The sequence below is a fragment of the Ceratotherium simum genome, chromosome 16 (genome assembly GCF_057802395.1).
Source record: "Ceratotherium simum simum isolate JZ-2026a chromosome 16, ASM5780239v1, whole genome shotgun sequence".
Taxonomy (NCBI): domain Eukaryota; kingdom Metazoa; phylum Chordata; class Mammalia; order Perissodactyla; family Rhinocerotidae; genus Ceratotherium; species Ceratotherium simum.
The window spans coordinates 18108441-18132316 of NC_141915.1; the positions used below are offsets into that span (position 1 = coordinate 18108441).

The window sequence follows — 23876 nt, forward strand, 5'->3', positions numbered from 1 at the left end:
TTTTAAGCTTTACCTTTTGGAAAGAGAAGTATTTAAGTCTCGGGTTTAGGGCCACAGCTTTGTTAATTCAGCCTATAAAGGAAATGGGTTCCTTTGAGCTGAGGCAGTTTCTCCTCTCCTTAGAGTAAGACCTTCTTGAAAACAAGACTCCCCACCACTATCGGTCACCAAGAGGACTAGCGTCAGTTGTGTTGGGAAGTTGCCTGAGACCAGTTCCTTCCATGGGTGCCCGGTTTTTTGTTTGTTTTTTTGTGGAGGGGTGTATGGGGTATTTGGAGATGGCTGCTGGAGACAATACTGAGGCTGAGGCTTGCTAGGGTGACTGCAAAGGGACAGAGACTAAAAGGCAGCAACAGTGTCCTGAGAACGTCTGGTCTCAGAGTCTTAGCTCAACTCAGAAGTGTTTTGGAGTCAGGCTGCTCAGTGTAAGTCCAGGAGTGGTGGCTCCCTGGAGGAATGGGAGAGTGTGTGTTTCTTCTCAAAGGTATCCAGAAATTAAAATGATTTTACATCTGTGCTGGTCTCACAAAATGTGCTGAATTAGGCCCACCTGCTACCAGTTGGAGCCCTGGCCTAGACCCTTACTGAGGGCCCTCTGGCTCTGACCTTTCATTATTTGGTAGTACTCTTAAAACCCAAACCAAAAGCTAAACACTTTAAATCCCTGAAAGGAGGTCACGTGGATGTGTGACCAGATAGCATCTAGAAAGAGATACTATTGCTCTCAGAGAAGACTGAAGAGGAACCAAGGACTGGGCAGGCATCCACCTCTTTTCCCATGTAAGCTTTCTGGCCTTCCTATATAGGCCCCGCGTTCTTCCTTTTTGTTTTCAGCATCTAGTTTTTGATTTTTTTTTAAAGCAATGTTTAATATCCAACAAACTCATTAAAGGGAAAAAGAAAAAGAAGAAATTTTAAGAAACAGCATGAAAGTATTTGCCACATGGGAATATGTCTAAATCTTTCCCCACTCAGATCTGAACTTTGTCTTCAGGATGCTGTGAAAAATAGAACAAATATCAGACCAGGCTTTGCAGTGAAATCCTGCCTTTGTTCTCTTTAAATGAACTGACCAGATGTGTTTTTAACTGCTGGTTGCTTCAAATTATTAGGTCAGCAATATGTCCTGTTGTAGTAACATCTAACTCAGGATAAAAGGTTCAAGTGCCGCCCTGGATGTCAGATGACATAGGGCTTAGTCTAGGCTCCACTACTAACTAGCTGTGTGACTTGGAGCAAATCATTAAATTCTCTGAACTTCAGTTGATATTTCAGATTCTCTGTTGCAAGCTCAGAAATGGATTTTAACTATCTTAAGCAAAATATTTGTTAGAAGGATGTCAGAGCTCACCTAATGGATGGGAGGTGAGAAGAGCAAATTTAAAGAACAGGCAGGAGCCAAGGGCATTCAAGGAAGGCCAGGGACTGATGTATACCTTGCCACTCTCCTTACAGTGAATATAACCATCCCCCACTGTCCCTACTCCCTTGGGTCACTTGCGTAAGATTCACGGGAGAGTTTCCAGCTGGCCAGGCCTAAACCACATGCCAGCTTCTTGCAAGGCCCCTTGCAGTTCCAGAGTTGGAGGCCATCAAGACCATGCACATTTCGGGGGATTCCCCAAAAGGTGACTAGGATGAGATTAGGAAGGAGAGATCTGTTGCTGGACAGCCAAAAACAGCAATTGTCAACTTAGATGTGCCCCAGTCTATAGAAATTGGAAGATTGAATTGTATGGCAAATTGTATGATAAAATTATTGATCCTAGATTATGTTTCTATCTAAACATTTCTAAGATGTACATGTTTGAGGCAAAAATGGAATAGTTATAAGATCTCATTAGTAAATGAAATATTTCAAAATGAACAAAACAAAAGGAATTTTCTGGGGTTTTCCCCCTTATAGACCTTGATGGTCTATAAGGAGAAGACCAGGGAGATTAGTCCTGATGGAATTTGTCCCTCAGCCTTGAACAAACAGACCTTTTTTTTTTTTTTCTCCCTTCTTCTTAGATCTTAAAAAAGAAAGGGGAAAAATAGCTGCATCTGAGTGGTTGTGCTGGGCATTGTGCAACAGAGTTTAAATGGAAGATTATCTGGAACTAAAATGGCCTGATGGTTGTAGTTAATGAGTGAGAACTGGAGTCCTAAGCGCTTCTCTACTTTGCCAATAATTGGTCTACTAATGTACTCCAGCTTCTGCTTATCTGCTGATAAGGAGAGAAGTAATCCTGCTGCCTGCATTCGTAGGCACGTGTCTGGGAGTTTATGCCGTGGGGGAAAGGATTCCAGGTATCAGTTATCATATTGTCACTTCAACGGATAACCGTGTATGGTGGGGATAGAGGTGGGACTGGGGAATGTTTAATTGCAGAGAACAGTACATACAATATTTAGCTTTGGATTTTCTCCTGTTGTAATGTAAGTTCCCTTCGGATTACAGAATCAGGCTTTTCTCACTACATGGAAATGTCTTTTTTACTTTCGTAGCCATGTTTCATACATTAAGGCACAATGACTTTTTCCTTCCTGGTTTTTGGATTTAGCCACACTTTTTCAGTAGGCACTAGTATTGATAGCTCTGTAGTCCTTTGGCCTCTAGTCTCATATTTGAAGCTTTTTATTGTGAAATTCCCTTTCTATGTGGTACGGTCACTCTAAGTGGGGACATGAACTCCTTTCCACCTAATGGGATTGACAGAAGCTTCCCTAGTGCCTTGAATCTGAAAATTAAACAACTAGATAAGCGGAGAAAGCTTATCAGGGAAGGGAGAATGTTAGGAGGGTGGAATATATTTGGAAGTTTCTCCTAGATGTGAATATTCTTCAAGACAAAAATATAACAGTGCAGATTATGTTTTTGAGTTTTACATAAATGCCAACCAACTCACCTTGTGCAGTTATATCGTGGGCAATCAATATTTCACAAAAATTAACCTATAAATTTTGGCTTCAGGCAGAAATACCAAACAGACCTCAAGAGTTTGGCATTACAAACATTATAAACATGAAAATCTGCTTCCTTCATTTCATGTTGAAATAAAAGAATTAACCCACTTTCTGAAACTTGATTTCCCATGGTAAAGGATCAATTTCTTCTTGTGTGTTGCATGTAAAACAGAAGAATGCCTATCCAACTGACATTCAGCAGTTTGGCCAGGTGTGTTGTTGCTTTATTTTGCTTCCTTGGCCTTCCTCCTGGTCATGGATGATCAACTTGGCCACATTCCTCAAAGATTATTCCAACCTCAGTACAGTTAAGTATTTTCTCCCCTTAGTTGACCTCTTCCTCTACACTTTGCCTGAGAAGACACTGCCAGTTAACAAATTTCATGCTTTAGGAAGTGATTTTGATTGGGAGGGATTAGCACAGAGTGCTTCCCCAAATTTATTTAAAGCAGAATACTCTTTCCTCCATTTTTGAGACTGAAATGCTACTGTCTTTCCCAACAGAAGTTGCAATTCTTTTCTCTACTGTCCAGCACATCTGGATTCATCTCTCAGCCAGATGTTCTCTGTCCCCTCAGTATAGTCTTTCTGTTCATGGCCTTGATAGGGGGAACAAAAAAGAAATGAGAAGAGTTGAGATCTCTATGGATTTCAGTCCTTTTCTCTCACTTCTGTACTCTACTTTTAAATTCTATTCAGTTGAAAAGCTCTGTAGCGAAGACATTGTATTTAATCTTCCATAAACTATATTGTAAAACTAGAACAGCAGGGCCGGCCCTGCGGCTTGTTGGTTAAGTGCGCGCGCTGCGATGCTGGTGGCCCGGGTTCGGATCCCGGGTGCGCATCGAGGCACCACTTCTCCGTTCATCCTGAGGCTGAGTCCCACATACAGCAACTAGAAGGATGTGCAGCTACGACATACAACTACCCACTGGGGCTTTGGGGGGAAAAAATAAAATAAATAAAATCTTTAAAAAAAAAAAAAAAAAACTAGAACAGCATAGTAGAGAGTGATTCAGAGCGTGAACTTTCAGACCTTGGTTTGAATCTTTGCTCTGAGGATTACTAGCTATATGATCTTTGGCAAATAACTTAGGATCTGAGTGTCTTACATGTAAACTTGGGATAAAAAATAGTACTTACTTCGTAGGATTATTGTGAAGATAAAATGAAATAATGTAAAGTGCTTTGCTCAGTGCCTAGCATACAGTAGGCATCTAGTCAAGTTAGCTATTATTAGTTCATTTCATATATCTAATTAGGGATGACTTTCCCTTTGTTGAGCAAGTGATCTATGACAAGGGAGGAATAGATGTTCTTCAGTTGTATTTGATAAAGACTGGAGAACTTCACTGTCATTCTGTTAGAAGGATGATCCTATAAGTGCCATTTTCTTGTCAAGCAGCTAATTACTCTCCATCTTTAGATCAAGAGAGAATGTTATTCTCTTTATCTTGTGTTTTCTTCCTTAATATAGTTCTTAAGTCCTTTTCGGTTTGTGTTTAACTTAGGCATCTGTAATCACATACAGATGGCTCCATAGAATTTACTGAAGAAGTCCTGTTTCTGGGCCTCTCTCTGGGCTCTAGAAAACTGGCCAATTCAGAAAACATGTAAAAGTTTTCACCCACCTTTCTAAATTTTTAATTCGAGACCAACTTTATGTTGATTGAATCTTCAGGTGGCTATTTCAGAGAGACTAATATTTACATTTAAATGACTCTCTTGCTAGTCTAGCAAGATGTACTAAGCTTGTACCTTACACTGAAGTACTTGTGATTAAATTTACATATTTTTCTTCATATGCAAATAAAACATTTAATTTTCAACTTGAATTTGATCCACCTAAACTCTGGTGGTTGTGAATTTTAGTTTTTCACTTCCATGTCACTGTGCTGCAATTCCATCTTTGATAGCATTTATAAAGCTTTGACTTTTTTTCAAAGATGATAAGAGATTTTTGTAATCAGTCACACTTTAATTCCTGGTCCCCTTGTGACCAACAGTATATGCCACTTTTGTGATAACTGGGGAGTCATAATCTGGGCCACAGAATAAAGAGGATTGATTGTACCATCCAGAGAGGGTCTGCCATGACTCTCTAGGAGCCTATACTGCACCTAGTAGGGCAGTCTCCCGGCCCAGGTGGATCTGCTGTGCATTTTGTTCTGTTAGAAAAGTCTATTGAGGGCCGGCCCTGTGGCTTAGTGGTTAAGTGCGCGCGCTCCGCTGCTGGCAGCCCGGGTTCGGATCCCAGGCATGCACCGACCCACCGCTTCTCCGGCCATGCTGAGGCCGTGTCCCACATACAGCAACTAGAAGGATGTGCAGCTATGACATACAACTATCTACTGGGGCTTTGGGGGAAAAAATAAATAAATAAGATTATAAAAAAAAAAAAAGAAAAGTCTATTGAGATTTGTGTAAATGATTCAAATAGAAAGGCATCTTTTCCTTTATACCATATGTGAGTTTGACTCCTTGTTTTTCTTTTATAATCAGGAATTTTCCAGGTAGCTTTGAGTTAACCAAGGGCCCTTGTCCCCCACCCCAACCTTCCCCTTGTGAAAGCACTACATACGTTTTAAAGAACTTAGATATGTGTTAAAGCATAAGCAACAAATGTATCTAAGAGCAATATTACAGAACTCCAAAAACGAGGAAGTTAGTTCTTAAAGTAGTGTTTGTCAAAGAGAAACTACCTCTGTCTCACAAAAGGAATGACTGAAATATGCTTGGCTAAGTATGTCCACAAACATACTTCTATTGTAGATGTAGAGACCACTTTGTTTACTGGGAACCAGAGTGGCCACAGCTGTAACTTTGGCTGGGGACAGGTAGAATATTTAGCCGTAATTTATTTTAAAAATATTTTCATCTAGTAAAGCAGACAGTTGCTGTGTTGACAGAAGTGTGAATTTCATTTCCTGTCTGTGGTGTACCCCACTCATCCTGTCACTCAGACATTTTGTCTTAGGTTGTTCCCGTAATGTAAGTGAAACAGAGTGACCCACAGCAGGGTACCATGTGCACACCACGAATGTAACAAGAGACAAGACTTATGCAACAGACCACAGGAGTGCAATGCTTTATTTAAAGGTGAAAACAAAACAAAATAAAGGCAGCCCCTCCCAGCCAACATGCAAATGTTTAAAGTGGCGTCTGTGGTTTCTTATGTTTGTCTTTAGTAGACATGTTCCAATCTATTTGGCAAGTTACTGCAAAGGTTTACCAGCTTCATGCCACTTGATTAAAGCAGAAAAATGAGTCAAAGACTGACAACATTATAGAGGTGTTTTAATTTCATTTGCCAATTAATTTATCGTCATTTATTTGTATTTTACTGTCCACTAATATGCCACATATATTGAGTTCTGTAAAAATTATTTTTTGCATGTGAGATTACAGAATTTCTATTTTCAATTTCTATTTTACAGTTCCTGCTGCAGTGATAGGACAGATATAACAGTGTGGGAAAAAACTCTGGGATGAATCCATTCATCCATCAGATATCTGTTGAGCACCTAATACGTGCTTGGCACTATTTTCAGTGTTGAGGATACAGTGCTGAGCAAAATAAAATCCTTGCTCTTCATGGAGCTTATAGTCTGTTATAGGGAGACAACCACAATCAGATATACAAGTGAATAAATATAATTTTAGTGTATGATAAATATACAGAAGGAAACTAAACAGAACAACAGGATAGAGTATGATTGGGATGGGGGCAGAGGTGATGATACTGGAGCTGTGACTTAAATAGTGACAGACCAGGAGGAAAATGTCCCAGGTATCCCAAGTAGAAAACAAAAAGCACAAAGAAGGGGCCTGAAATAAAGAAGAAAGAAAAAGAAGGCCAGTGCAACTAGATCATAGTGAACAAAAAAGGGGAGATGGTACAAGATCGGAGAAGTAACTTATTATCAGATGTTACAGGGCCTTGAAATCCAAGCTAAAGACTTCAGCTTTTGTTTATAAGTACAAAGGGAAGCCATTGGGGGGTTTAAGCAGAGAAGTGACTTTTATGACATATATATCTGTAGATTTATATAGATTTATATGTGTGTAGATATATATATCTATATACTTTAAATCACTCTTGTTGCTTTTTGGTAAGTGGATAGTAGCGGTGCAGAAGTGGTTGCAGACAGACCAGTTAAGAGGCTTTTTGCTGATATAATGTCTAGGATTAGTTTTACTTCAGGGACAAGGAGAAGAGAGTAAGGGTATAGAAGGAACAAGAATGGCCATGAATTAAGGCTGAAATGTATGAGAACATGGGGGTTTGTTGTATTATCGCCTCTACTTTTGTATGTTTGAAATTTTCGGGCCGGCCCCGTGGCTTGGTGGTTAAGTGAGCGCGCTCCACTGCTGGCGACCCGAGTTCGGATCCCGGGCTCCCACCGGCGCGCTGCTTCTCCGGCCATGCTGAGGCAGCGTCCCACATACAGCAACTAGAAGGATGTGCAGCTATGACACACAACTATCTACTGGGGCTTTGGGGGGAAAAAATAAATAAATAAAATCTTTAAAAAAAAAAAAAAAAAAAAAGAAATTTTCTATAATGAAGAGCTTTAAAAAAAACCTTTTTAACAGTGGTCTAAGTGAAAAATGATGGTGCCGTGGACCACTGTAATGAAGATAAGTGGGCAGAGTCAAGATATATTTGAAAGTAAAGCTTATAGGTCTTGCTGATGGGGTGGATATATATTGTTAGAGAGAAACAGAGAAACCAAGGATGACTGTTATATATTTGGCCCAAACAACTGGGGTGGATGAGGCTAGGGATTAGGTTTGCAGGGGACTTGAGATTAGTTTTGGCAATCTGAATTTGAGGTACCAATTAGATTTCCAAGTGGAAATGTTGAGCAGGCAGTGTAATTTACCATACACTAGCTAACCCTGAATAGCATACTTACAGGCAAACTTAGAACCCTCCATCGTGTGTTTCTAAACTTTGCCATTAGTGATTTAAAAGTTCTATCCTTTTCAGATTCTCTGGGTAACATTGAAAGGCTTAGTCTGTCGATGTGAAATAATTTAGATATATTTTCTGTTTTCTATGGATATCTACTAGTAATTGTATTTTGAATAGCCTCTATCCTGAGCAGTAATTTTCCATGTCTGTTGAGCTATCATTCACATGAAGGGCAAACTCCATGGGTTAAACACACTTTCTGTGCACTACGCCTTTTCAATGCATGTGGGAATGCAAATTGGTGAGAGTAAAATTTTGAGTAACACTTTAGCGTAGAGTGTGTTTATTTTAAACATAAATCTTTTTTTTGCAAACTTGGGATCTATTAGTAACTAAGTATTGTAACATTTCACCTCTGATTAGGACACCATTGAAACAACGTTATTGATAACCATAGATCTAATAGTATTAACTAATATTTATTAAGGAAACCACTCTAAGAAGCTGTATTCTTATTGACTCCTCACAACAACCTCATTTATTATCCCTGTTTTGCAGATGAGGAAATTTAGGCCCCCAAAAATTCACTCAAGTGAGAAATAGCAGAGCCAGATTCAAACCCAGGCAGTCTGGTTCCAGAGCCTTACCCTTTTTGTTTGTTTGTTTCCAGAGCCTTCACTCTTAACTGCTACCATGTAATGTATATAGAATACTGTAAGTTCTGTATCAGAATAATTGTCAAGAGTAGACAGGACTGTGTGAGTAACCAGTCGCTTTTGATTTTATTTTTACTTCATCCCATGAAGTTGGGACTTTGGAAGAGAGAAGAGAGAATAATCCCCAAATGGGTCTCCATCTTACTCTATGATTTCCTTCCTTAAATAATTTATTTCCTTTTGACTTTTTCCTTGTAGCATCAGCGAGAGCTTTCTAACTGTCAAAGGTGCTGCCCTTTTTCTACCACGAGGAAATGGCTCGTCCACACCAAGAATCAGCCACAGACGCAACAAACATGCAGGTAAAGCTCCACATACACCATTCCTTTCTTGGTTTCTTTGCCTTTTGTTTTGTTCTGACAGGCTAACTATTTCATCTCCATTTCTCCAACAGTTCTTAATAGTGAAAGAAAGCATTGTACTATGCCATAATCACTTTTCTTTCACTCTAACAGACCATTTTTCTCGCACTTAGCAGAATGCCTTATACACATAGTAGATGTTCAATAAGTTTTTGTTGGAAAAATAATACGGTACAAAAATACTCTAATGAAGTCTTGTGTGACTTCTCAATTAAGGTTTTGGTAGCTAAAAAAATGTTTAGCTGTTCCCTTAGATCTTATGCAAAATCATTTCAACTAACCAAAGATTGCATTTCTTTTTTCTGTCTACTCTCTAGTGACTTTGTGAGGAGAATGATATTGTATATTACAAAGAAAATAAAGTAAACTCAGTGTCACTGTTGTGGTAACAAGACTTGTGATAACACATAGTGGAATACCAGTTCTTAAATGTCAGTCTGCTTCTTGATTGTGTTCGTACTAAAAAGACTGGAAATTTAACTCAGAGGACTTTTATAGAAACAAGGAGTCATCAAATAAATGTTCACCTAGGAATGAGTATAAGACTCTGATTTTGAAATAACCTGCCAATATTCTGCACCCATTTCCAATGTGAATTTTTCCCCACACGTACAAGCAATTCTCAGACACCAGCTGGGTGTCCTACAATTCACCTCAATTCTGACACTATCTACCTAGAGATAGCGTCAGATCCCACAGGTTAAGGACTCAGTCGTACAAGACTGCTCCTGCCCCCATGTCAGATGCCGGTCACAAGTTCAGGTTGTCTATAGATTGGAGGTTCCAATGACCCCCTTCTTGGGTTTGATAATTTGCTAGAGCAGCTCACAGAACTCAGAGAAATATTTTATTTACTAGATTACTGGCTTATTTTAAAGGATACAACTCAGGAACAGCCAGATGGAAGAGTTGCTTAGGGCAAGGTATGTGGGAAGGGGTGCCGTGCTTCTATGCCCTCTTGAAATGTGCCACTCTCCCCAAGCCTCCATGTCTTCACCAACCCAGAATCTCTCCAAACCCAGTCCTTTTGGGTTTTTATGGAGGCTTCATTACATAGGCATGATTGACTAAATTATTGGCCATTGGTGATCAATTCAGCCCCTTTCCCCTCCCCGGAGGTCAGGTTGGGGTGGAACTGAAAATTCCAGCCCCCTAATCACATGGTTGGTTCCCCCTGGCAACCAGCCCCCATCCTTAGGTGCTTTCTAAATGTCATGTCATTAACATAACAAGAGACATCTTTACTGCTCTTGTCACTTAAGAAATTCCAAGGGTTTTGGGAGTTCTGTGCCAGGAACAGGATGAAGACCAAATATATATTTCTTATTATGAATCACAATATCACACCCACTATCAGTTATATATGCATTTATATTTCCATATGTTGGATTTCTATAAAGTCAGGTGTACCTGTGGTGATGAGGTTGAGAAAGAATCATAGAAAGTGTGTCTAGGGAAAGAGGTCTCTAGGTATGGATATCCACAGTTTAGGAAGATAATCAGCCTTATGACTCTTTTCTAACAGCGAGCTTTATTTGTATCATTTTGGGGAAAAATAAAAGTCAACATGAGGCCAATAACTGGAGAAATCCTGATCAATGCTGTACAAAGAACGGTTGCTTGTTGTCATAATTGTGCCATTTTGATGATGTGTTACCTCCAGGAGTGGAAGAAATTGGAATTACTAGGAAGAGAACAAAGAAGACTGCAAATCTTGAGTGTGTAGGCCAGAGGTGAAAGCCAGAATACTGGATCCCATTGAGCCAGCAGTTGAGTTTAGCTCCAGTCCAGATAATCTCAGCTATTTTAGTGGCTGCCCTACTTCTTGTTTGGGCCTTCATTTAGTTGCAAACATAGCAGCTCAGAATTATAATCCATCTCATTGGACAGTATTATCCTCCTACCAAAACTCTCCAGCCATGGAAAATTCTTGGAGAGAAAAAAAACTCTTTTGAATATTAGCTTTGGGTTACACTTTCTAAAACCTTCCTCTTCAATGCCCAGCACCGGAGAGGAAGGGGACACTTAACCCCAAAATTTGAATGCACAGTTGAAGTAGACCTGCTAAGCTTTGTATTTCTCTTTTGTGTGAATATTTATCACTTACAGTAAAAAGAAGACACAGTATGGGTTTAAATCCAGCTTGTCTGACTTAGATGTTAGGCAGATTGCTCTGTGGCATGTAAGTATGTGGGGTCAGTGGCTTTTAAAGTTCCTGACCCTGGTTGGCCTTTTCCTTTGGTCAAACCTCCACACTCAGCTGCCACCCAGGTTTCTACTTGACCTTGTCCACTTAGCTTCCCCTATATTGAAAAGAAAAGCAGATTTAACACAAACTGAATGAGCTTGATTTGTGATCCAGACCAGAACAGATGAGGCAGTGTGAATATAAAAGCAGCTCACAAAGCCAGACCTTCACATAAGCTGAAGCTGCCTTGGCTGAACTTGCAGTAACTGCAAGATGATGCAGAATTGAGAGCAGATCAAGGGCTTACTATGTTTCATTGCACTTTCTTCTGAATGTTTCTTGAACTAGTTAGAATTTTTTTATCTGGGCTTCGGTTAAAATATCTAAATACGTTTTTGTAATCAAAAAGTGACAATTTGAGTGAATGTCTGCTAACATTTTAAATGGAAAGAGCAAAAAGTCTTTAAAATCAAACTGAAGTCTGAAACTTAGCTACTAGCAATGAAATAGGTGGATATATGTAGGGGAGGGATCTTAATGGTACCAATATATTCCCTCTGCTAGTCTCTGTGAAGAACAGTTTCCCAGTAGAAAATGCCCAGTTTGTTCATGGCAGTACTTTTCACTGCTAACAAACCTGAATGTCCACATACCCAGTTAGCATGAGAAGCCTTACTGGAGGGGTGTCGCTCCGGACTTTTCTCTGACCTTCAAATAAGCCAGCTGTAACTTTAGGCCTGTAGTATTTGGAGTGGAGACTTAGGGCTCCTATTTGTCCAGAAATGGTTCTCCTCCAAAAGTTCTCCATCCTGAAAATCCCTTTCCTCAGGTTATTTGTCCTGATACAACAGAAGGAAACTTAAATTTTAAAAAGCCTCAGCTGCTTTATTCAATTGTAACTTGTAACTCTAGTCACTCTTCATTGTTTATGCCTAACCCTTTGTCTCCCCACACTGGTTCTTTTTTTTTTTAACAGCTTTATTGAGATATAATTCACATATCATATAATTCACCCAATTTACCCATTTAAAATATACATTCAGTGATTTTTTTAGTATATTCACAGAATTGTGAAACCATCATTACAATTTAGTTTTAGAACATTTTCATCCCCCCAAAAAGAAATCTAGTACCCATTAGCAGGCACTCCCTATATCCCCCACCCGCCCTCCCAGCCCTAAACAACTACTAATTACTCTCTATCTCTGTAGATTTGCCTCTTCTGGGTGTTCCATATAAATGGAATCATGTAAACAATCTTTTGAAATAGGCTGCTTCCACTTAGCATAATGTTTTCAAGGGTCATTCATGTTATAGTATGTAGCAGTACTTCATTCCTTTTTATGACGGAATAATATTCTAGTGTATGAATATACCACATTTTATTTATCCATTCATCAACTGATAGACATTTGAGTTGTTTCCATTTTTTGGCTATTACGAATAATGCTGCCATGAACATTTGTGTACAAGTTTTTGTGTGGACGTATGTTTTCATTTCTCTTGGTTTTATACCTGTGAGCCCATACTGCTTCTTGCACATGAGACTTAGATTGTGTCTCTGGGTTTGAAATGGATTTGAAATGTTTGGACCTGGCCAAACATAATGACTTTCCTTTTTAATTTGGAAGTTGAAAGATTCTGCGATAATGGAATTGGTCAGAAGGCAGCAGTGAAATGGGAAAAAAAGGCAAGAAAACTATTCTTGAAGACAAGGAAAGAAAAAAAAAAAAAAAAGGAAAGGCTTTCAGACTTGCTGACCCTTTAGACAAACACACCTGTTTGCCAACCTACTTTTTTTTCTTCCTGCCTCTCTCTACTTCTTGCACATATCAGTGTTTCGTCTCATAATTAACAGCTATGAAGTTACCTGGAGGGAAATTATGTATTTAGATTCCAAGACCAATGTGAGAACAGGTTATACTGGCATCCATGATTATGTGGCTATGTCAGTCACTTTAGACTCTTAAAAAAGGGCTGGACCTGGATGGGCAGGAATGAAGTCTTTTTGTTCTCTGATTGTCATCATTTATGATAACATATTATCTAATTATCTCCTATTAGCCAAAGCCTCAGATATCCTAATATAGAATAGGGACTGTGAGGAAATCTGTAATAGTTTAATACAAAGAAATTTCAACTTAATTTTAATCGAATGTATAAGAACAAGTGAGGATTCAAATAATGGTTGGCCTTTTTTAGCACCTAATAATATGCTCAGTAGAATATATATCCCTTGGGATCCACTATATTTAATAAGGATTCTCCTTTTAATATCAGCCACTAATGTGGAAATGATTTTATTTTTTTATAATTTTTATTTATTTATTTTTCCCCCCCAAAGCCCCAGTAGATAGTTGTATGTCATAGCTGCACATCCTTCTAGTTGCTGTATGCGGCACGCGGCCTCAGCATGGCCGGAGAAGCGGCGCGGCGGTGCGCGCCCAGGATCTGAACCCCCAGCCGCCAGCAGCGGAGCACGCGCACTTAACCGCTAAGCCATGGGGCCGGCCCTGGAAATGGTTTTAAACTGTTGACAGTATTCTAGAGAGAATCTAAAAATCTTCTTAGGTTAAGTGCAAGTGAAGATTACAATTGCAAAAATAGGAATGGCAGGATTCCCTCATTGCTACCTTCAGTGGGCCTGATAGCACAGCCAGCGCTACCTCTGCCCAACAGATTTCACCATTGCTCTCATCAACATCCGCCATAGTACAAAGCTGAGATTGGTTTCGAATGCATCTTCCATAGGACAAACACAAAGCAAATTTTAATGTAGTATAAACTAAAAGTGAATGTATGGAGATGCAATCTGCCATTCTGTCTCTCCGTTTAAAAAAATTCAATAGGGCCGGCCCCGTGGCTTAGCGGTTAAGTGCGCACGCTCCGCTACTGGCGGCCCGGGTTCGGATCCCGGGTGCACACCAACGCACTGCTTCTCCGACCATGCTGAGGCTGCGTCCCACATACAACAACTAGAAGGATGTGCAGCTATGACATACAACTATCTACTGGGGCTTTGGGGGAAAAATAAATAAATAAAATTATAAAAAAAAAAACAACTCAATATAATCATGTTAAGACACTCAATTTCTGTGTCTAATTAGAGTCCTTCAGTGAACCAGTTCTTGCTTTTATGCAAATCATTAAAGTAGAAGGAATCCTCTTTGTTGACATTACAATGGAGAATAATTATCCTTTGTTTCATAAATTTTACCAGGTGATCTCCAACAGCATCTCCAAGCAATGTTCATATTACTCCGCCCAGAAGACAACATTAGGCTGGTAAGTTAGTGGTATCATTATAACTCTCATCCTCAAAAGACTAACTAAGATAGCAAACATTAAACAGTCATTTTTATATCCCAACACAGTACTGGGAACTATGTGGAATAGAAAAGAAGAATAACATGTCCTCATCATCAAAGAACTTAGAATGTAAATGGGGATATGAGCTAATGTGAAGCAGTGTGAAATAATGTGATGGTTCAAGACTGCTGGTAAGCGCCAGTTTTTAAGTTATTGACCATAATAGCAATTGAAGCCCAGAAAAAAAAGAGGAAACCTAGGAACTTGACCTAGTTGAGGAACATTTTATGTAGACAGTAGAGCTTGAGCTGGGTCTTGAATGATTATGAGATTTAGATTGGCAGAAAGAAGAAAGACAGTCATTCTAGATGAAGATATGGCTGAAGCAAAAGAACACATAACCAGGAGAGAAAGAGTGAAATGGTCAAGGATTTGTGCTGGTCTCAGTCAGGAGACCTAACTGGGCTTAGGTTTTTACTAATCATATGATGTTGGAAAAGTTATTTAGCCTGTCTGTGCCTGCTTCCTCATCTCCTTTCTACCTCGCACAGTTGAGAGGATCAAATGAACATGAAAGCATATTGAAGAGTGTAAAATGCTGCCTAAATATGAGGATTATTGTTACTGTAGGGAAGATAAGATACCAGAAAGCAAGGCAGGGAAATAGGGACTTAATGCTCCAAACTAGAGGTCTCAAACTGGCGGCCCATGGGCCAGAGATATGTTTTGTTTGGACCACACGCTATTTTGCTTTTTTAAAAAATCTGAGCCAGAATTTTAAAGTTGGGTGATTTCACATAAAAATCCAGACTCGGGGCTTGTCTCCAAAAATATAAAATTCTAGCAACACTGGGACCTTATTCTCACATGGCAAAACTTGGCTAGACTTGGAGGGGGGCGGGCATTGGTATGGCATTGGTTCTTAATTGACTGTAATCCCCACATATCCTATTGTCTCCTGGACACTAAAGCCAGTGTCACCATTTGTCATCATTCCTTCAGTGTTAGTTTTCTTATAGTAGAGCATCTAATAAAAGTAGGAAAACAAAAATGGGATGAGTATGTTTCTTTGTGGAAGCTAATACAGAATAGAGGGGAGGAGGCAGCCATCTTAAATCAGGGAGGCTTGCTGGGTGCTGGGTAGTTATTGCAATAATCCAAGCGTGTGGTGATAAACTCTTCTAGGTTAGGGTGGTAACTTGGAAATTGGGTTTCCACAGACACTTTAAGTTTAAATGGTTGATCTCTACTTTTTGTCTGGGAAGAGAGATAATGAATAGAATATAAGAATGGCTGTGGAAACTATAAGAATGGCTGTGGAAAGTTGATGATTAGGCCTCTCTGAACTCTATGGTAATGACTGATTCTTCATTCACTTAATCATTCTGTGTTTAAATTCTGTCATTTTTTCCCTCGAATGCTGCCTCTATCACCTTCTTGACATGACCACTAATTTTTGTTGAGAAACTTACTTTGAAATTTAAAGGAATTGAAATAAGAAATCCTTACATAATTGTTTTATATCCTAATCCAAAAGTAACATTATACACTTACATAAATCTTGTCTAAATATTTTGATATACTTCTGTCTTAAACACTACTTTATAAGTGCACAAAGTGGGGTACAGTTGTTACAGTATTAATATTCTAAAGCAGTGATACTCAAACCTTAAGAGTACATCAGAATCACCTGCAGAGCTTTGTTAAACTGCCATTTGCTGGACTCCACCTACAGAGTTTGATTTGGGGACAGGGAGGCAGTGATAATTTGCATTTTTAACAAGTTTCCAAGTGACGCTGATATTGCTGGTCCAGGAGTCACACTTTGAGAACAACTCTTTTAAAACCTGTAATAACAGTCACTTGTGCATACTAGATGTCCAATAGATATTTGTTGATAGTTTCCAAAAGTTGTGTGGTTTGGTAGAGTTAAAGCTGAGGTCTAGCATCACTCACTTTATCTTTTTCTCATTGATAACCTTCTGGAGTTTGGATTGCACTTCTAAATGTTGAAATAATTTATTTTGTATTTTTTTTATTATGATTTTTTTTTTGTGAGGAAGACTGGCTCTGAGCTAACATCTATTGCCAATCCTCCTCCTTTTTTCCCCCCAAAGCCCCAGTAGATAGTTGTATGTCATAGTTGCACATCCTTCTAGTTGCTGTATGTGGGACGCGGCCTCAGCATGGCCGAAGAAGCAGTGCGTCGGTGCGCACCCAGGATCCGAACTCCGACTGCCAGTAGCAGAGCGTGCGCACTTAACCGCCAAGCCACAGGGCCGGCCCGAAATACTTTTAACCACAGGAGACTTGGGAGAGCATTAAAGAAGCAGTTAGCAAGGCAGAGTTGGCAATTAAATTTTGTCTTTCCCTGCTAAAATATGCAGTTTCAGCTGCTTTACATTTATAAAATATAAATTCAGAAAATGTAACTGACGCCTCTGAATTAATTCAGAGTTCAAATGACAAGCCATTTTACAGTTGTTTTGAATAGTTACAAACACATAGTCATTATGTTTCAGATTATTGAGTGAGTCATCTTCAAGAAAATGAGTGAATACATTGTGTGACTTTGGACAAATTAGCACTTTTCTAACTGAAAGGAGCATTTGTAGACTCAAAGCAAAGCCTTTTGTTTTGAGTTAAATTTGGAATGCTAAAACTCTCATCCTGGGGCTTGTGCATAAGGTTAAAAGTTTGATAGTCATCTGAAAGTCTTGCCTTTATTTTTTCAGTAACTCAACAACAAATAAAGGCACCAAATCCCACATTTTGCTTTAGCATTGAAAATAGGACTAAACCAATTTTTCCTCCAGGGAAGCTCTACATTCCAAATACAGTGTCAAGCATTAACTTTAGTACTTTGGAAAAACATAGCTGATAAAATGAAGACAGTGATTTTTATAGTACTCTTGCACATTATCAGAGACCAATTTAATAAAAAATAGACTGGAAAATTAAGAACTTTCCTGACATTTGAAGTAATTTCATCTGATGTACTTAACTAGAGCTGAGGAGCTGATGAGGTACAAAGAGGTGTTTTTGAGTACTTCTCAGGAGAGTTTAAGAAAATAAGTTGTTTTCTGTTTTTTATAGCTCATTGATTTTTTTTCCCAAAAAAAATGGGTTTATTTTTTCTAAATATAAATAAGGTTTTTTTAAATCAGACAATACAGAAAGATATAAAGAAGAAAGTAAAAATCATTTTGTAGCCTATATTCTGAGAAAACCATTCTTCGCAATTTGGATAAGTATGCTTCCAGTCGTGTGTGTGTGTGTGTTATATGTGTGTGTGTATAAGAATATGTAGCAGATTCTCTGAGATCTACTCTTATTGAAGTAGATCAATGATGAAAATAGCCGAATCTTGAAATATAATGATGTACACTTGAAATTTATACAGTTATGAATCAATGTTACCTTAATAAAAAATTGAAAATTAAAAAAATTAAAATATATACTTTCTCATAGAAAAATAAAATCAAATAATCAGTTATACTAAATAAATTGTAAATGTGGCTTAAGTTATTTAAGAAAATTTTATTAATAATATGTATCCATCTATGTCTAAAACTTGCTTAAAGTTTATTAAATATGCATGTAGTAAATTGAGCATTTAATTTAAAAAAAGAAAATAGCTAAATCTGAGTATCAGAAGACCTTTCAGTCTTCCTGATGCGTGATCTCTGTAGTTCTGAAAAGCAAAAGTATAAAGTAATGTAAAACAATGAGGGCCTTGGGGGGAGGTTATATGCGTGTCTTCATAAAGGTGACAGTAGATAACTGAGGACTTGCTGATGGGTGAATGAGATGGAGGGGATGTGTGTATATGAAAGCCTAATCAGTTCAGAGCAATGATCGAAAGATTTTACTACTGACCTTTATATCTATGAAGGTTTCTACACTTGATCTGAGCTCAGAATTGAAAGGAAAAAACAAGAGTATGCCAGAAAGAGCACTTTTTCCCCAAAACTGAGATAAAAATATAAATGCTGCTTTATAACGTGCTTTCTTCACACTTTATCATGGATATCTTTCCATGTCAGTAAATAAATCTATTTTTAATGGCTACACAGAATATACTTCATAGATTTTTTTAATTTAAGAATTTGATAGAGGGCCAGCCCCGTGGCTTGGCGGTTAAGTGCGTGCGCTCCGCTACTGGCAGCCCGGGTTCGGATCCCGGGCGCGCACCGACGCACCGCTTCTCCAGCCATGCTGGGGCCACGTCCCACATGCAGCAACTAGAAGGGTGTGCAGCTATGACATACAGCTATCTACTGGGGCTTTGGGGGAAAAATAAATAAATAAAATTATAAAAAAAAAGAATTTCATAGAAATAGATTTTAAAAAATACAATCCAGAGACTCTCTCAAGCTCTATTTCTTTTGAAGACAGTGTTCTAGTGTCACATCTGAAGTCTATTTTAATTTTAGATATTGACTGTGCTTTGTTCTTTTGGCTAGAATTTAATATTTACATACTTTTGAAACCTTTCTTTCTGATGTATTGGGTGAGCTGCCTGTCTAGACATTGAGACTTTATAATGTGGCTTCGCTGAGAATAAACATTGCATGCAGGGGCATGATGTAAGACTCTTGGTGAAAAGGAATTAAAGGCAAAGGTGCAGTGTAAGTTTAAGGAGGAGTATTTCCTGATGTTGCATGATGCTGAGGAGAGAAGTTGTTGTATCAGATGGTGTTTGTGAGTTGCTTGTAATCAGATTAAGCATTTAAATTAGTTACTGAGGGAGGTTTTCACATCATTCTTTGATAGATGAGCTTTGAAAACAGGTTGGGTTCTTATCTCTCAGAAGTAAAGCAGAGGCAGGAGATGGCTTCTGAGACCTACCTCAGTCTTAGGATTGCTGGATCCAGTTCACTTGAAACTTGTAATAGGATTCCAAATGTAGGCAATAAATGGACTTTCTTGGAATCATTTTCTCAGTTGCAATTGCTGCTGAGTTTTAAGATCCAAAATATTGTTTTGTTTGGACAATTAGAATAAACTTCAGTAGTATCCTTTTCAATGACAACTTTAGTTAGTTAATCACATGCATCTAAATCATTGTCTTATTTCAGTTATCCATTCCATGTAAGTTCTGGAGACTGAGGAAACATTGGAATTGCTACCAATTCTAATATTAGGATATTATGTACAAACTGCCATTTTAAATTAGATTTCTCTGACTGGCTTGATGAATTAAATTAATTATTAGATTTTGTGAATTTTCCCCCCAACAGAGGAATATGCAGTGAACCTCAAACCAGGGTGGGCGTTAGGTTTTTCTTTATGCTGTGGCTCTTCAAATTTTGTTTAGGGGCCGGCCCGGTGGCGCAGTGGTTAAGTGCATGCACTCTGCTTCAGCGGCCCGGGGTTTGCAGGTTCAGATCCAGGGTGCGGACATACGCACCGCTTATCAAGCCATGCTGTGGCAGGCGTCCTACATGTAAAGTAAAGGAAGATGGGCACAGATGTTAGCCCAGGGCCAGTCTACCCCAGCAAAAAGAGAATTGGCAACAGATGTTAGCTCAGGGCTAATCTTCCTCACCAAAATAAATAAATAAATAAATAAAAATTTATATATCTCATCCTTTTAATTAATAAGTGTTGAATTAATGTCATGGCTCCTGACCCCCTGATTAAAGCTCCACTTCCCTTTAGTAAGAATTTAATAATTACTGTAGGTACTATCTAGAAGTCCGTGATCAAATCCCAAGACCTCTAAATGCTGTTCTTCCATCTAAGAAGCTTAAATTGAATGAATCTGCGATGCGCATGTTACTCAAGCCTAAGTCAGTGTGAGATTACTGGGGCCTTTCCCATGAGGTTTGGGATCTTCTATATGATTAGGTTAAGCAAGGGAGGGCCAAACATTTGAAATGCTCTTGATTTTATAAATAAATAAACAAACACCTCATGTTTTAAAAAGAGACAACTCATGTTTGCTCTGAATATCACAAAGAAACTCTCACTGCCCACCTGCTAATTTGGCCTGATAACTTGTATGATAGGTAATATTTATGGAGGTTATTTTTTTTCCTTTTATCAGCTTCATCTTTGCCAGTCACTTGCCACTGGTTGGTGTAGAAGTTGTGGATAAATTATCAGAAGCACAGTTCGGTTGTTCCCATGCCATTTGTTTTTGAGGCTTGCCAGAAATTCTCAGAGCCTTGACAGAGGATAAAAGAGCTTCTAATGTATTCAGGAAACTGAACAGTTAGCTCAGAGCTTGCCAAGGCAAGCCCAAGTTTAGATATGTAATAACATCTGAGATCTTGTTTATAAGAAATTCTAGTTTACCTACACCAGGTTTCTGGTTAGTTTAATATTTTGTGGAGTGTTTCTAGAATCAGAGAGTCAGTGCTGCCTCCCAGTCCTCCTCATGTGCATCTACTACTATCCATAGCTCTAGGTATATAATGCTCACTTAGTCCCAGACCACTAGGACTAAACCGTCATCCATTAAATATTAGTTCCTCTTAGCTTCTTACAAGTGAATTTGATTTGAAATGCTCTATTACTTCATGGAACATAAAGTCACAGTACAGCTCTCTACATCGTGTACTTGGAATCAGATTAGCGGGCATTACGTTTTTGTTGTATCAACTCTTATTAGAAACAAGCTTTAATGTGGCCACTTATGCTGTTCATGCTTCCCAGCTTTTCTTAGGAGTATCAGAATAGAGACAAAAAGATAGCCATGGGCGTCTCACCTCTGCGTTGCTAAATGGGTCATTTGAGCTGTGTAACTGTCTCTTTTTCTCTTTACCTGGTCACTTTTGGAGTAGTGACAGAGTTAAGGGGAAGGAGACTTCAAGAAAAGGAGCACTGAAAGAATTGCAAATAGAAATTTCTGTCAAATTTCTGACACGTCTTGAGCCAGAACTGTTTCTCTTCTGAGATAGAGGATAGGGAGTATTTTATACAGGGGAAATTGCCTCCAGTGCACATTTTCCTGGCTTTTTATTAACAGATAAAAAGAAGAGTAGATTAGACTTGACACTTGGTGAGGGCAGGGACCATATCTCCGTCTTCCACCATTGAATCCTCAGCACTTGAGCTCTGATTGTATGCATGCTAGATGTATAGTAAATATTTGAATGAATGTTGACTGGAAGCCATTTTATTTTATTTTATTTTTAAAGTTTAGAAAGTATCTTTTTGAACTTCTTATAAAGAAAATTCCCAAACATATAAAGTACAAAATATATCCTAATTAGCCCATTATCCAATTTTAATAACCATCAACATTTCGCCAGATTTCTTTCATGTATCCCCCCTTTTTTTCTTTCTTTGTTGGAACATTTTTTTAAATCACTGTATTGAGGTATAGTTGACATACAAAAAGTTATGCATATTTAATATATACAACTTGATGAGTTTGGAGATAAGTATATACCCATGAAACCATCACCACAATCTATGGCATAAACATATCCATCGCCTCCAAAAGTTTCCTCTAATTCTATTTATTATTATTATTAATATTATTATTATTATTATCATAGGAACACTTAACATAAGATCTACCCTCTTAGCAAATTTTTTTAATAGACTTTATTTTTTAGAGCAATTTTAGGTTCACAGCAAGACTGAACAGAAGATAGAGATCTCCCATATACCCTCTATCCCTGCTCATGCATAGCCTCCCCAACTATCATCATCCTCCCCTAGAGTTATACATTTGTTACAATTGATGCACCTACATTGTTTACTTTACGGTTCACTCTTGATGTTATATATTCTATGAGTTTTGACAAATGTATAATGATATCTATCATTCTGGTATCACACAGAGTTGTTTCACTGCCCTAAAAATCCTTTGTGCCTCCCCTAACTCTTGGCAACTACTGATCCTTTTATTGACTCTATAGTTTTGTCTTTTCTAGAATGTCATATAGTTGGAATCACAGTATCTAGCCTCTTCAGATCGGCTTCTTTCACTCCGTAATTTGCATTTAAGATTCCTCCATGTCTTTTCATGGCTTGATAGCTTATTTCTTTTTAGTGCTGAATAATATTCCGTTGGCTGGATGTACCATAGTTTATCCATGTACCTACTGTAGGACATCTTGGTTGCTTCCCATTGTTGGAATATTTTAAAGTAAAACGTGGACGCCATGTCATTTTACTCTAGATACTTAAGAAAAAGGCATAACCACAATGCCATTATCACACTAACAGTAAATCTTTAATATCATCTAAGACCCTGTCCATGTTCAAATTTTCCAAAGGCCCTTTAAAAATATCAGAAATAAGCAATAAATAAAAACTTTTTGACAAAAAATAATGTAAGCTTCGGAAAAAGCAATTTCTTTAATTATCATTGAAATTAAAGAAGAAAATCTTGCAGTGTATAATCTTTGTAACAGTTCAGTAGTTTGCTTCATGTTATAATTGTTTGTGGGACTTGCATCCGTGAGTCTGATGCTCATATTCATACCTCATACCTCACATTTCCCTTCTTCGATCTTTAGAACATGCCCTGGTAATTGATATTATTATAGATTATGCTAATAGCAAACATTTATTGAGCATTTACTGTATGCCAAGCATTGTGCTTTACATGCCTTATGATTCCTACAACCCCATGGGATAGGTATTACTATGTCTTCCTCCAATTAATTTAGTAACTTACTGAAGGTTTTATAGTTAATACGTGAGCTAGGATTTGAATTTAGGTGTCCTAACTGCTGGTTCTGCTGTCTCCCTGAGTATGCTTTAAGATTCTGTTGTAAAAAGGGTTGAATGATCTAAAATTGACCTTCAAATTTCTAAGTTTCTCTGTTGTCTGTTAACCTCCAGGCTGTAAGACTAGAAAGTACTTACCAGAATCGAACACGCTATATGGTAGTGGTTTCAACTAATGGTAGACAAGACACTGAAGAAAGCATCGTCCTGGGAATGGATTTCTCCTCTAATGACAGGTATGGTACCACAGAAGGGAGATTGAGAAAACTCCTTTTTAAATAACCTATTCCAGTTGCCTTTTGAGTTATCACAAAAACATCTTATGCAGTTCTACTCTTAAAATTCAGTGCATAAAACTAGAGAACGCAAAAAAGTATCTTAGCCACACAGTCTTGAGAGATGAAAATGATTAGTGAATGTCTTTGGGGGTGTGTTCCTAATTTACCGTTATTCCTTACCCTCTTCTCATATTTAGATGGTAATGCTATAAAGCAAATGGTTTAAACTTGTATCTCCAGGGGGGGAAAAGCTGCCTTTTCTTTACAGTCCACTTTATTTTAAGCGGTAATAATTCGCTTTGGTGATTCTAGGGCCCACACCCTGTGATAGCGCATCAGTGGGTCCTGCGCTCAAAAAGAGCCCACTTTAACTTCAAGCTCTTATATTTATTCATGGCCTTACACCTTGCTTTTACCAAATGTTATGCTTCCTTTTTTCTTCTTCTGAGTTAAAAATGGGGG

The 23876-nt window shown here is 38.3% G+C and overlaps 1 protein-coding gene and 2 non-coding genes across 6 annotated transcripts in view; all 3 read left to right on the forward strand.

Annotated features, from left to right (window-relative positions):
- Positions 1-23876, forward strand: part of SSH2 (slingshot protein phosphatase 2) — a 251644-nt gene that overhangs the window by 178112 nt on the left and 49656 nt on the right. For all 4 annotated transcript variants that reach the window (XM_087440691.1, XM_087440692.1, XM_014789731.2 and 1 more), the window contains 3 exons: positions 8782-8885; positions 14354-14418; positions 23251-23372. In XM_087440691.1, the coding sequence (XP_087296817.1) occupies positions 8782-8885; positions 14354-14418; positions 23251-23372 (291 nt within the window). The remainder of the gene's footprint in view (positions 1-8781; positions 8886-14353; positions 14419-23250; positions 23373-23876) is intronic.
- Positions 18063-18142, forward strand: LOC147914931 (small nucleolar RNA U2-19). Its single transcript, XR_015554817.1, has one exon. It is a non-coding gene; the product is annotated as a small nucleolar RNA U2-19 (small nucleolar RNA).
- LOC147914932 (small nucleolar RNA U2-30) lies at positions 18292-18361 on the forward strand. Its single transcript, XR_015554819.1, has one exon. It is a non-coding gene; the product is annotated as a small nucleolar RNA U2-30 (small nucleolar RNA).